The following is a 13,719-nucleotide window of genomic DNA, read 5'->3' on the forward strand; positions in this document are numbered from 1 at the left end:
ATTTCCTTCTCCCGCGGGAGTTGTTTGAACGCTTTGGCGGTAACCACGCCCTCGACTGTCTGCCTCCCAGTGGAGCTGCGGACGGTGGTCCGTCTGGCCAGTTGTAGGCGAACGTGAACAGGCTTTGTCTCGGCCGGGTACTGGCGCCATGGGGAAGGAGAAGAGACTGCTGCTGATTAAGGAGGCCTTCCAGCTGGCGCAGCAGCCTCACCAGAACCAGGCGAAGCTGGTGGTGGCGCTGAACCGCACCTACGGCTCGGTAAGCGCGGCCGCCCGCGGTCCGGAGCCCCCGCCTCTCCCCTCCCCGGCCTCTCTCCCAGGGGCTTCCCGCTACCCTCCCGACAAATCTCGTCACGACTCTAGGCTCTTCAACCTTTCAGACCCGGTTCGAAGAGGCCTACGGCGTGGACCGTTAATTCTCTGGCGGCGAATCTAAGAGAAATGTTTTCGCGCACCGGGGCGACCTAGTGTAGGGCTGCATCCTGGGTCCTGAACGCGGTGGCTCAACGGTTGTTGTCCTTCTGGTCACCGCCCACATCTAATTACTTAAACCTCGCGCCACAATGAAATTGCATCAAATCACCAATTAGCAAATTAATTGTTAGCACCAGACTCTTCCTAGTCACGTAAATACTGTTTGCTTCCTTTTGAATGAAGCCTTGAGACGAATAGGACAATGGATTTCTGGAAAATAAATTATCTTGAGGTGCTAGAAAAATTATGTCAGTATAATAGGGCTTGAGGATATGAGACAGGATGTGAAAGTTGTTATCGGAAAGGGATTGCTGTGTAATATTAAGGGTAATGGGCTTCCCCTGTGGCTCAGCGGTAAAGAATCCGCCTGCAGTTCAGGAGCCTCAGGAGACGCGGGTTCGATCCCTGAGTCGGGAAGATCCCCTGGAGGAGGGCATGGCATTCTTGGCCTGGAGAATTCCATGGACAGCGGAACTTGGCAGGCTACAGTCCATAGGGTCGCAAAGAGTCAGACGCAACTGCAGCGACTACTCGCCCACGCACATTAAAGGTAATTTGGTAAAATGCAGACGCTGTTATTGATTTTGGATTGTTCATAAAGAAGCAGATTTTTACTAAACTGGTACCAAGGCATCATATGGAGAATTAAAGAGTGTTGAAAAAAATATCGGAAGAATTCTTTTCACTGTGAAAATTCACGTTTGTTTTCTTCCTGGGAGAAGTACATTTCTCTAGAGAGAGATTTGTGCAGATTTATTTCGATGGTTTGGATAAGTGAGAGTTTACTAAATAATGATTTTAGTTTGTGGTAGGGCTGTTGTTTTCAGCGTTTTAGAGTAATGTTGAGAAAAAAGGATTTAATCCATGCAGTTTCTTTTCTCTTTCAGGTGGATGACAAAACAGATTTTCATGAGGAGTTTGTTCATTACCTTAAATATGCTATGGTGGTCTATAAACGAGAACCAGCTGTGGAAAGAGTAATAGAATTTGCCGCAAAGTTTGTTACTTCATTTCACCAATCAGATATGGAAAATGATGAAGAGGAGGAGGAGGATGGTGGCATTTTAAATTATTTGCTTACTTTTCTATTAAAGGTATAGGAAAACTAGAATTTCAGGAGAATAGTATAGAAAATTTTGCTATTTTAAAAGGGCCATAGGAGTTTGTGCATCTTAGGGAATGAAATATCTGATAATTGAGAAATGTAAAGGAAATATTAGAGCTGTCGTTAAGATTAAAATGTGGACTTTTAAAAATAGCTCTGCATTAAATTTTTAATGACCATTCTAAGCCAATTCTTATAAACATTTGTTTTAAATGGGTTCTCTATTTTAGAAGTGAGAGTTCCTACAAAGAGGAATGAATATGCTTTTGTAATTTAGTGAATGCTTTAGACTATGTATATTTTGAGTCTTTGTGGTATGGAATGTGTATTTAGTATGCCTATGGATCAAGGTTTTTTTGCAAGTTAATAATGGTATGTGACTTGGAATAAATTTTGATTTGTTTCTGTTTTAGTCTCATGAAGCAAACAGCAATGCAGTTAGATTTAGAGCGTGCCAGCTCATAAACAAGCTCTTGGGAAATATGCCAGAAAATGCCCAAATTGATGATGATTTGTTTGATAAAATTAATGAAGCCATGCTTATTAGATTGAAAGATAAAGTTCCAAATGTAAGGATACAGGCAGTTCTTGCTCTTTCACGCCTTCAGGATCCCAAAGATGATGAATGCCCAGTGGTTAATGGTATGTATAGCTCCCTAAATCCTTTTTCAGTTTCGTTGATTTTGTTAAATTCTCAGCAGATGAATTTTCTTATTATGACGTATTATGGAAGAGTATAGTTCATATATATGTACACATATATAATATGATTTTGAAACATATATTAAGAAACATCTTAAACTCAAGTAGCCACCATCCAACTTAAAAAAAAAAGAAAAAATATCATCAGTACCTTTGAAGCTTATCTTAGGTCCACTCCAGTTCTGTCACTCTCCCTCTGAATTAATGATTATTTTGAATTTTTGTTTAATTATTCTCTTGCCTTTTGTTTGTTTGAACAGTTATACACGTGTGTGTGTTCTCAGTCACTCAGTAGTGTCTGACTCTTTGAGACCCCATGGACTGTAGCCCACCAGGCTCCTCTGTCCATGGGATTTTTCAGGCAGGAATTCTGGAGTGGGTTGTCATTTCCTCCTCCAGGGGATCTCCTGACCCAGGGATCATCTCCTGACCCAGGGATCATCTCCTGTGTTGGCAGACAGATTCTTTACTACCACCTGGGAAGCCCAACCACATGTATATACCTCTAAATAATGTGAAGTTTTTCTATCATTTTGTATGTTTTATGAATCATACTATATATTTCTGTGCTCTCAACATTATTTCTAACATTCATCCATGTTGATATATTTATTTGCTGACTTATAACATTCTGCTGTATGAGTATAAGACAATTGTTTCTGATATTGATGGACCTTTTAGTTGTTTGCATTTTTTTCCCCTGTTAAAATACAGTGTTGTTGCTATGAACTTTTTTATACATGGGTTCTGGTGCACAATTTTTCTGGGATGTATACCTAAGGGTTGACTTGTTGGTATATGTCATGAGCTTTATTGGATAAGGTGCAGGTATTCTACAAAACAGTTTATCAGTTTATATTTCCAATAACTATAAAAGTGTTCATTGAGCCCTATCCTTTCCAATGTTTGGTATTGTCATATTTTTAAATTTCTGTTTATCTGATTATATGTATCATGTCGTTGTTATGCATCTTTTCAATATTTAGCAACCAATTTTATTTCTTCTGTGTAATGCCTGTTAATGTGTTCTGCTCATTTTTCTATTGACTTATCTTATTAATTGGAGTTCTTTATATATTCTGAAGGGAAACCATTGGGTTATATGGATTGTAGATCTTCCTACTTTAGATGGATTATTTCACCACTTCACTATGTCTTTTGTTGGAAAAATTCCTAATGTCAAAATTACCAATCTCTTATGGTTTGTACTTTATTTTATTTAAGAAATCTTTCTTTACCTTGGCTTGTAAAGAGAGTCGTATTCCACTTTTTTATGTATGACTAGGCTTCTTTTGGGAACTCTTCTGATTTGTTTTTCTCTTTGTCTCTGTTACTATCTTTATAATTTTAATAACTCGTGGTAGTTGCTATTTTTTGGTATTAAATGAAGGACATAATAATGTGTAAAATATGTATGTTTAATAGTTAACATATACTTGATGATAAAGCTGAGGAAAATCTAGAGGTAAGTATTTAAATACAGGAAATGAATTTTGTTCAGCAAAACTAGAAGTTCTCTCTTTTTAGGTTTATTAAAAATTAAAACAATGACCTATTTATAAAAGCCATATTAGTTTAAAATAAACTGCCTTCCAGCTTAGACTTTTTTCTAAATCTTGAGTAGCAAAGACATAATCTGAATGATGGATTTTTCATGGTTTTTAGGATTATTTGTTTTCGGTTTTAGCCTTTATGCCCAGTGTATTGACTGCTTTCTCATTCTGTCCTTTTCAAGGGATGTTGGCAGAAAAGAATCTTCAGCTAAAATTAAATGTGTAAGACTAAAATATAGTATTTTTATCATTATAAAGATTATGAAATACGGGCTATCTTATGACTATGGCTAAGTAAATGTTTTGTTGCTGTACTAAAATTATTACTCTATTTTTAGCATATGCTACTTTGATTGAAAATGATTCAAATCCAGAAGTTAGGCGGGCAGTGTTATCATGTATTGCGCCATCAGCAAAGACTTTGCCAAAAATTGTTGGGCGCACCAAGGATGTGAAAGAAACTGTCAGAAAGCTGGCTTATCAGGTAAATAAGTCCAGTGTCTTGTGTAGACCTGTTCTTAAAAAGACAAGAAGCCATAATCTTAAAATACCTTTGAAAAATATTTGGCATGTAACAATTTCTTCAATTGAGATTTTTATGGACAGAGTATAAATAATTTAGGTAGAATCCTATCGCATTATTGTGTGGCCGGGTATTAATTTTTTTGGAGATTGTAGATAATTTTCTTAGGTGAAGGAGATATTACTAGTTATAAAATGCATAAATTATATTGAGTTTAATGGCCATTTTTTACTGTCTCTTAAAGGTTTTAGCTGAAAAGGTTCACATGAGAGCTCTGTCCATTGCTCAGAGAGTAATGCTCCTTCAACAAGGTCTCAATGACCGATCAGGTAATTTAAACATCTTTATACATAAAACTTTAGTAGATTTTGAGGTCAAACTAAAAGGTTTAGGAAAGAGTGTCCTATTAATAAATTAGATCAGGTAAATCTATCATTTCCACAGCCTGTCAAAGTTTATCTAGGTGTATTGTATAGAAGACATTTTTCAAGATCTTGGTTCTTAGAAGTAGCTCAGTTTGTTTTTTTCTGTGTTTGGTGTATGGAGAAACTAGAGTTTAAGGCTGTAAAAATAACCTACGTCAGCAGTAGGGCAGAATCTCTTTTTCAGCCCTCTCTCTTAAAAAAAAAATGCTATCTTATCCCTTTTGTGTATATCCTGCTATGAATGTGTTCTGTACATCTAAAACAAGTAGAAATGGTCAGACCAATGTAATTTCCCTGTTTCCCACCTTTTCTCTTTTACAATTGGAGAACTGACTTACCGCAGTGATACGAGGAATGATATATTTTAAATTTCCAAACCCCATGAGAAGTCTCCAATGGCTTATTTTTGCCACAGCAAGAAAACCTGAGTTTGAAGGACTAATAACTAGGATGACTTTAAAAACTAAGAATAAGGTTTTTCAGTGATATTGCCTGTATGATTCACTACTGCAAATATCAGTTGTATAATACATGAAGTCAGGCAACAAGTGAAATAATAGGTATTATATATAGTCTAACATCTGAAGCCCAATGAACTCAATGAAAGAAGGAATGCACAAATATTAGGCTGTGGTAGTGGTTATATATTTGGTTCTGATCTTTTCCATTTTCACTTGAAAATGAGGATCATAGTGACTTGTGATATCATTCTTTTAATTTTTTCTTTAGTACGCTTTGTTTTGTCTCTGTCTGGTTTCACTTTTGTAGTAAATATCGACTTAAATGTTAACATTGATCTGATAAAAATTAATTAAAGCACAAAAAATATAGGAGATGGAAGCTAGAGGGGAACTTGGTTCACCTATGTTTCCAATGACTTAACAGATGCTGTGAAACAAGCAATGCAGAAGCATCTTCTCCAAGGCTGGTTACGTTTTACTGAAGGAAATATATTAGAGTTGCTTCATCGATTGGATGTGGAAAATTCTTCTGAAGTAGCAGTCTCTGTTCTCAATGCCTTGTTTTCCATGACTCCTCTTAATGAACTGGCAGAAATCTGTAAAAATAATGACGGCAGGTATATAAAGTTCTCATTATTTGAAATATGATAATTGATGAACTTCTGTACTTAAAAGTAGTCCCTTTTACCATTACTTAAGATTGTATCGGCATCTTTTACTGAGACCTCTTAGGTTTTCTTTGCTCTGGTGAATGTCTTTTTTCCCTTTTTTTCCTCATTATATAAGAACTCACCACTTAGACTACTTTCCATTTTTTGTTTTGTTTTATTACTTTTATGTTTGCATTAGGCCTACCATGAAAAGTCCAACAGCATGCATCCCTATTATGTTTGCTTATTTGAGTCTTTCTTTTTCCTTTTTGTCTAACTATCTTCATTCTTTTTTGTGTGGATAAATTAATGACTTTGCAATTAAAGAGGTGGTGGTTATAAATCAAAGCTGCTTATTCCCAGTTTTCTACTCGGTTCAAATTTTTTTTGTGTTCAAATATTCACTGGATATTAAGATATCTTATTCTTTGCTTTTTAAATGAAGGAAATTGATTCCAGCAGATACATTAACTCCTGAATTTGCTTTGTATTGGCGTGTCCTTTGTGAACATTTGAAATCAAAAGGAGAAGAAGGTGAAGAATTTTTAGAGCAGATTTTGCCAGAGCCTGTAGTATATGCAGAGTATTTACTGAGGTAAAAGTTTTCCTTCGGTTTGGACTGTGCTTGTGTTGTACTTGTGTTGTTGTGTGTTAACTTTCCAGCCCCCTCCCTCAGAGCCATGCTTGATTAAGAATAAGTTAAAATCCAGTTTTTTTGACAGACAAGGAAAAATAGGTATGCACACTGAAACTCTAGAGAATATCCTGTGCTGCTCAGTATACTAAAAGACCAAAGTCAGTATGTTTTGGGACATTTTCTTAAAATTGTTCAGACGTGATGATGAACACTTTTTGTAAGGTTGACAATGGTGTACTCCCTTTTGAAATTTGTTGGCAAACCTTTTCTAACTGCCAGGTAGTAAATATATTTAGTAAATATTTCTGTGGGCCAGACTGTCTCTCTCACAGTGACTCAATTTGCTGTGACTCTGCAAAAGCAGCCACAAAATATGTTATGAATAGATCTGGCTGTTTTCTGATAAAACTTTCATTAACTTTTATGGACACTAAAATTTGAATTTCATGTAATTTTCACATGTACATATTTTTACTTATGTATTTATATGTATGTCATATAAAGATGTAAAAATCTTAGCTTTCACGCTGTACAAAAACAAGAAACAGGCTGGATATGGTGCATGGGCAAGCAATAGTTTTCCAATTGACTGGGTGGATCCCTGTGGCCTGTTTTAGTATTTATTAAAATTGTCACTGTTTGGCTTTTTGTTTGTTAGAAAGTTTTTTCAAAATATCTTTTATTTATTTGAATTATCCTGATTTCTACTTAGATCACTTTACAATTATACAAGTAAACTTGTATAAGTAAAACATGAATGCATTGTCAAAAATTCAAATACAGAAGTACATAGAATAAATATGTTTCCTCTTATCTCCTAATTCCTCAATCTCCATAGAGTTGATATCTAAACAGTTTGGGGCATACAATTCCAAACCCTCTTTCTCTGCATTTAGAGACACACATTAAATGCATAATTTTAACACTATAACACAGACTATACGTATCTTTGCTTTTTTTTCAACTACTGATACATGAGATCATTATATATTGGTAGATGCAAATCTATCACAGTTTTAACAGCATGTCACTTCATAGTATGGTGGTAATATTTAATTTGCTCTTCTCTTGATGGTTGATGGACATTTAGGATGTTCTCAGTTTTCACTGATAAAGGTGTCTTAAACTTTCTTTACATTTTTACGTTTGTTTGGGATTTTGTAGAGTTGATTCCAAGAGGTGGAATTGCTGGGCCAAAGGTTATATATATATATTTTTTTAATGAATATTGGTGTGTAGATTTTTTAACTTCATGATTTTGGTTCCCTTTTTTTTTTTTTTTTTTTTTTACTGCACCTTGTGGGGATCTGGTTGGATCCACTCCAACCAGGGAGTGGACCTGTGCCCCCTTCAGTGGAAGCAGAGAGTCTTAACCACTGGACCACCAGGAAGTCCTGGTTTTGATGCATTTTTTAAAAAAGCTTTTCATACAGTATGAATTATGGGTGTGAATTCTTTTTTGGGGGGAATATAGAATTATGCTTTTGCTTATGAAAGTGAAAGTGTTAGTCATTCAGTCCTATCTGACTCTTTACAACCCCATGAACTGGAACCCACCAGGCTCCTCTGTCCATGGAATTCTCTAGGCCAGAATACTGGAGTAGGTAGCCATTCCCTTCTCCAGGGGATCTTCTAGACCCAGGGATCGAACCCAGGTCTTCCACATTGCAGGCAGATTCTTTACCATTTGAGCCACCAGGAAAGCTTTTGCTTATAGTGGCTCCACATAGAAGTTAGAGAGCAAAGCTAAGAATGTGTTTGAATTTTGTATGCAAAACATTGAACTTAAAAATATCTTAAATATGAGCCAATATGAAGACTTAGAGCTTGAACTCACAGTAACATGAGAAACGTGGGAATCTGCTTAGAGTTTTAATGGTAATTACTTCAGGCTTTAATTGGAATATTCATTATAATGCAGTTTGGGCCATGTTGAAATGTTCCAAAAAGAAATGATTTTTTTTTTAACTTTTTATTTTGTATTGGGATATGGATGGTGAAGGACAGGGCAAGCCTGGTGTGCTGCAGTCCATGGGGTTGCAAAGAGTCGGACACAACTGAACAACCGAACAACAACAAACAGCCGATTAATTATGTTGTGATAGCTCAGGTGAACAGCAAAGGGCCAAAAGGAGTGTTTTTAATGCAGTGTTAAATAACACATGTTTACATAAAAGTAATAAATGCTCATAGATTGAGAAAATACAAGAAAGTATGAGGATATGTTAAATATTTAAATAACAGAGAAAACATCTCAAAGACTGCTTCACAGATTAATTCTTGTGAAGAGTTCAGTTCTTCTGACTTTGAGAGATCAGTGATTTTTATATATCCTTTGTCGCTTTGTAAGTTTTTAATTAATTTACTTGAATCAACTTGTTTTTTTCACTTATGAAAAGATTTAAAGATTATATTTAATTATTGAAATAATACTTAAACAGGATGATTTTCTTTTTGGAGCAATGTCATTAGATAGGAATAGTTTTCTCAGGAACAGAAGCAAAATGAAATGGAAAAGTTGTTTCTTGATCTCAAATTTTCAGGCATTTTGTAACATTTTCTAACAGGAAAAGTCAGTGACTCTGAATGCTAATAGGAAACAATTTCCTGTTAATTGAGGTGTTCACATAAAGAGAGATTGGGGCTGTTAAATGAGGCTTATTAAATTTGAGTAAGGAAAAGGGACACATACAGTTTTTAGAAAGCTTAAATATAAATTCTTAGTTTTAGAAAAGACTTTCTTGAGTGGTCTCTTCATTACAATGATTACTTGTAAAAATGATTGAGAATAGATGATTTCATGGTAATTAAAAGCGCTGGGTCCATTTTAAGTTCTATTTATGCAGTTTAGGATTTGTAATTACTAATGAAATAACTACTCTAAATTTATTTTTGAAGATACCCAAAATCTTAATGCTATGATGAAAAAGTAAGGAGGGGTCCAAAGTTGAGTGAAGGTTTTTCAGCAACTCTACTGATTTATAGATTTTTATAATTATCAGTTTTGTAGCTGTTGCTTAGTTTCCTGCCAGATTCCAAAAGGTGGCTGATAGGTTTGAAGTTCCTAATATCATTGCTGTGGATTGATGAGCTTTTATTTACTCTTGGCTATAATTTTATGAGTCATTTCATTTATTTGTCATACAGAATTCTGCAGTATCTGTAACTTGATTTTTGTTGACAGTTTAAAATGACACATTTTTCATCTACATTGTTGTTGTTCAGTTGTTTCTGACTCTTTGTGGCCTAATGAGCTGCAGCCCACCAGGCTTCCCGTCCTTCACCATCTTCTGGCACTTGCTCAAACTCAGGTCCACAGAGTCCGTGACGCCATCCAACTATTGTCTTCTTTCGTCCCCTTCTCCTGCCTTCAGTCTTTCCCAGCATCAGGGTCTTTTCTAATGAGTCATTTCATAAATTCCAACCTAATGGCACCTAGTTGTGTAAGTTTAAACTCATAATCTATTTAAACTCTTTCTTTATTTTGCTTTTAAATAGCTTTTTTTGTCCCACAGGAAAAAAAGAACTTCTGGTAAGCTCTTGAATGTTACCTAGGTGCGGGTTGTAAATGACTAATTTAGGCAGTGATAGTAAAAAATTAAAGGGATTCATTCCCTGGTGGCTCAGTGGTTAAGAATCTGCCTGCTAATGCAGAAGCCGCAGGAGATGCACATTTAATCCCTGGGTCAGGAAGTCCCTGGAGGAGGAAATGGCAACCCACTACTCCAGTATTCTTGCTGGGATAATCCCGTATACAGAGGAACCTGGCAGGCTACAGTCCATAGGGTCACAAAGAGTCAGAGACCACTGAGCAACTGAGCACGCACACGCGCGCGCGCGCGCACACACACACACACACACACACACACACACACAAAAAAAAAGTAAAAGTGTGGTTGACAGTGCTTGCTTGGTAGCAATGATACTAGAATAAGAACAGTATAGTGGTTAATAGGACCCTAAGCAAGGACTGTAGCCCACCAGGCTCCTCTGTCCATGGAATTCTCCAGTCAAGAATACTGGAATGGATAGCCATTTCCCTCTCTAGGGGATATTCCTGACCCAGGGATCCAACCCAGGTCTCCTGCATTATAGGCAGATTCTTTACCATCTGAACCACCAGGAAGGCCCTCAGGCAAGGTAATACAAATTCATGAAGTTTTTTTCCAGTTTTTTTAAAAGGTCATTGTGTTCATGGGTAACAACATAATTTTTATTTATACTATTATTCTTTTAAACAAAATAATGATTAAGGATGATGAGGGAAGACAGGCTCTTTCTGAATAATTGTATTTTTGAAGAAGAGATTTAGAACTTTCTAATTGAGAATACTAGTGACATTGAAATCATTAGTTATATTAAGAGATATAAATATGTACCTTTTGAAAATTTCCCATAGGAAATGTATTTTTAATGAAAATATATTTCCAGGGTCTTTTGAATCAAGCCAGTAAGTTCATGAAAGTTCATGACAATAACACAGAATTTAGTTTCTAAATCACATTAGTATCACATGGTATAAAATGTCCATATATAGATCTTGGGACTGATAAGGGTATAAAATGATCCTTTTCTCACTTAATGGGGAGCTGTTAAATGTTTTGTAACAAATTCTACATTTTATTGTGCTTGTTTTAGTTATATTCAAAGCATTCCAGTTGTTACTGAAGAACAGAGAGGTGATTTTTCCTATATTGGCAATTTGATGACAAAAGAATTCATAGGTCAACAATTAATTCTAATTATCAAGTCTTTGGATACCAATGAAGAAGGAGGAAGGTACATTTAAATGTTAACTCTTGTTCTAATTTGCTCTCCTAATAGTCTTTGTTAAAATACAGTCATATTACCATATGATTAAATGTATTTAACCTAGGTCTCTAAAATATTATATGAAGTTTTTTCTTTCCTCTTGTATATATAATACATATATGGAGTATATAAACGAAAATATGTACTGTCTCTGTTTCTCTTCTCTGTTATATGTATATGGAAATAAGAGTTTCTAATTCAGTTTCATCAGAATAAACAATAAAGTTGCAGGTTTTTGCTTAAAATTTTCTGTTAGTATTATTAGTCCTCTTTATAATAAATATGGTATAAATTATTTGAATCACATGGTATTTTGTCATTTCATCATGTTGATTTATGAAAGATTATTAGGGTCATTTATAAATTTTTTTTTTCAGAATGTGAATTTTGGCTTAAAGTCTATACATATATTTTTGTACCTAAAGATAAATATAAAAAAGAATTAAGACAAGTTAAGTCTGCAGAATAGGTTGAAATATAATGTGTTTCTCTTTTTGTATTGAAATTAAAATAATTCTTCTTGAATTTAGGAAACGACTACTGGGTATCTTACAGGAGATTCTTACTCTACCTACCACCCCAATATCCCTAATTTCTTTTCTTGTTGAGAGACTGCTCCACATCATTATAGATGATAATAAAAGAATACAAATTGTAAGTAATTTTCTTCATTGGTGATAGAAATAAAAGATTTTGGTCAATAGCATTGAGTGTTAATTGTGTTTTCAGTGCTTTTGGCTTTATTTGTCTTTAATTGCTTTTGTTTTAGTTTTGTCTCTGTGAAGCTTTTGAACTTCTTAAAACCCAGTCCCTTTCACACACACGTTTTAAAAAATATTTCTTTTCTTCTCTTACTGTGCCTGTCATTGTGTTGATTCAGTTTGAAATGGAGCAGTTTAGGGAAGGCGTGGCATAGGCATTGGTTGCTAGGTTTGAGAGCCAGCTGAATTTATACATTTGTTGTTGTTCAGTTGCCAAGTTGTTTCCGACTCTTAGTGAACCCATGGACTGCATGCAGCACACCAGGCTTCCCTGTCCCTCACCATCTCCCAGAGTTTGCCCAAATTCATGTCCATTGAATCGGTGATGCATCCAACCATCTCATCCTCTGTCGCCCTCTTCTGTCTTCTATCTTTCCCAGCATCAGCGTCTTTTCCAGTGAGTTGGCTGTTCACATCAGGTGGCCAAAGTTTTGGAGTTTCTGCTTCAGTATCGGTCCTTCCAAAGAGTATTCAGGGTTGATTTCCTTTAAGATGGACTGGTTTGATTTTGATTTCCAAGGACTCTCAAGAGTCTTCTCCAGCACCACAGTTTGAAAGCATCAATTCTTCGGCTCTCTGGCATCTTTATTGTCCAGCTCTTACATCCGCACATGACTACTGGAAAAACCATAGCTTCAGCTATATGGACCTTTGTTGGCAAAGTGATGTCTTTGCTTTTTAATAAACTGTCTAGGTTTGTCAAGGCTTTCCCACCAAGTAGTTGTCTTCTAATTTCATGTCTATAGTCATCATCCCCTGTGATTTTAGAGACCAAGAAAAGGAAATCTGTCACTGCTTCCACCTTTTCCCCTTCTATTAGCCATGAAGTGATGGAACCAGGTGCCATGATCTTATTTTTCTTAATATTGAGTTTTAAGCCAGTTTTTTACTCTCCTCCTTCACCCTCATTAAGAGGCTCTTTAGTTCCTCTTCACTTTGGGTTCATTTCCCATTTTATGCTTGGTAAATAAGTATCTTTATTTTTGGTAAAGTGCTTGATAAATAAGTATCTTAAAAATAAGTATATTTTTTTAGATAAAATATTTTATTTTTTAAAATTTATATTACTATTTTCAAGTACTGTTATTTTTCTCTGGGGTATTCTAAAAAACAGACTTGTATCATTGATTTTCATAAAATTGTAAATCACAAGTTATTCAAAGGTTGTCTTTTCCAGCCCTTCCTTATACAGATAATATATAAATTCCTTCTACAACATTGCCAATTAGTGGTTATACAGCACCTGTTTAATGTACCTTCATTAGGGATGCAACTTTTTCCTGAATCTGCCAACTCCGGTGCCTAGTGTCTCTGAAAGGAAAGTGTTTAGTTTGCTGTCATTCTGCCTCGTGCACCCAAAGGAAGAATTAACGAGTATTCTTATTTTTGTATTCCACTCCCATTGTAGCTTAACAAGAGAGGGAGTTGAGGATTAGAGGCAGAAAATTTTAATTTTATGGTACCTAAGATTACAGGCTTTTTTCATTTTTTTTTCTGTTTCTAAGCATTGTATGAAAGAGAATTTATCTTCAGTGTCTATATGCCTATTTACCTTCCCATATTAAGAGTTTTTTAGTCAGATGTATTGTTTGGTCATTTTTTTCTAAAATTGTGTA

The 13,719-nt window shown here is 35.4% G+C and overlaps 1 protein-coding gene across 3 annotated transcripts in view; it reads left to right on the forward strand.

Moving 5' to 3' along the window:
• The first annotated feature begins 27 nt into the window (after positions 1-27).
• The window catches only part of NCAPG (non-SMC condensin I complex subunit G), a 48,648-nt gene continuing 34,956 nt past the window's right edge, over positions 28-13,719 (forward strand). Inside the window, exons 1-10 of one of the 3 annotated variants that reach the window (XM_070372183.1) lie at positions 142-259; positions 827-1,024; positions 1,362-1,568; positions 1,993-2,221; positions 4,173-4,318; positions 4,602-4,686; positions 5,668-5,860; positions 6,339-6,488; positions 11,169-11,309; positions 11,873-11,996. In XM_070372183.1, the coding sequence (XP_070228284.1) occupies positions 1,416-1,568; positions 1,993-2,221; positions 4,173-4,318; positions 4,602-4,686; positions 5,668-5,860; positions 6,339-6,488; positions 11,169-11,309; positions 11,873-11,996 (1,221 nt within the window). In that variant the 5' untranslated portion in view covers positions 142-259; positions 827-1,024; positions 1,362-1,415. Of the gene's footprint in view, positions 260-826; positions 1,025-1,361; positions 1,569-1,992; positions 2,222-4,172; positions 4,319-4,601; positions 4,687-5,667; positions 5,861-6,338; positions 6,489-11,168; positions 11,310-11,872; positions 11,997-13,719 lie in introns of all 3 variants that reach the window. The other 2 variants (XM_070372182.1, XM_070372184.1) reach the window with 2 other exon arrangements.

Source organism: Bos mutus, chromosome 6 (assembly GCF_027580195.1).
Source record: "Bos mutus isolate GX-2022 chromosome 6, NWIPB_WYAK_1.1, whole genome shotgun sequence".
Classification (NCBI taxonomy): Eukaryota; Metazoa; Chordata; class Mammalia; order Artiodactyla; family Bovidae; genus Bos; species Bos mutus.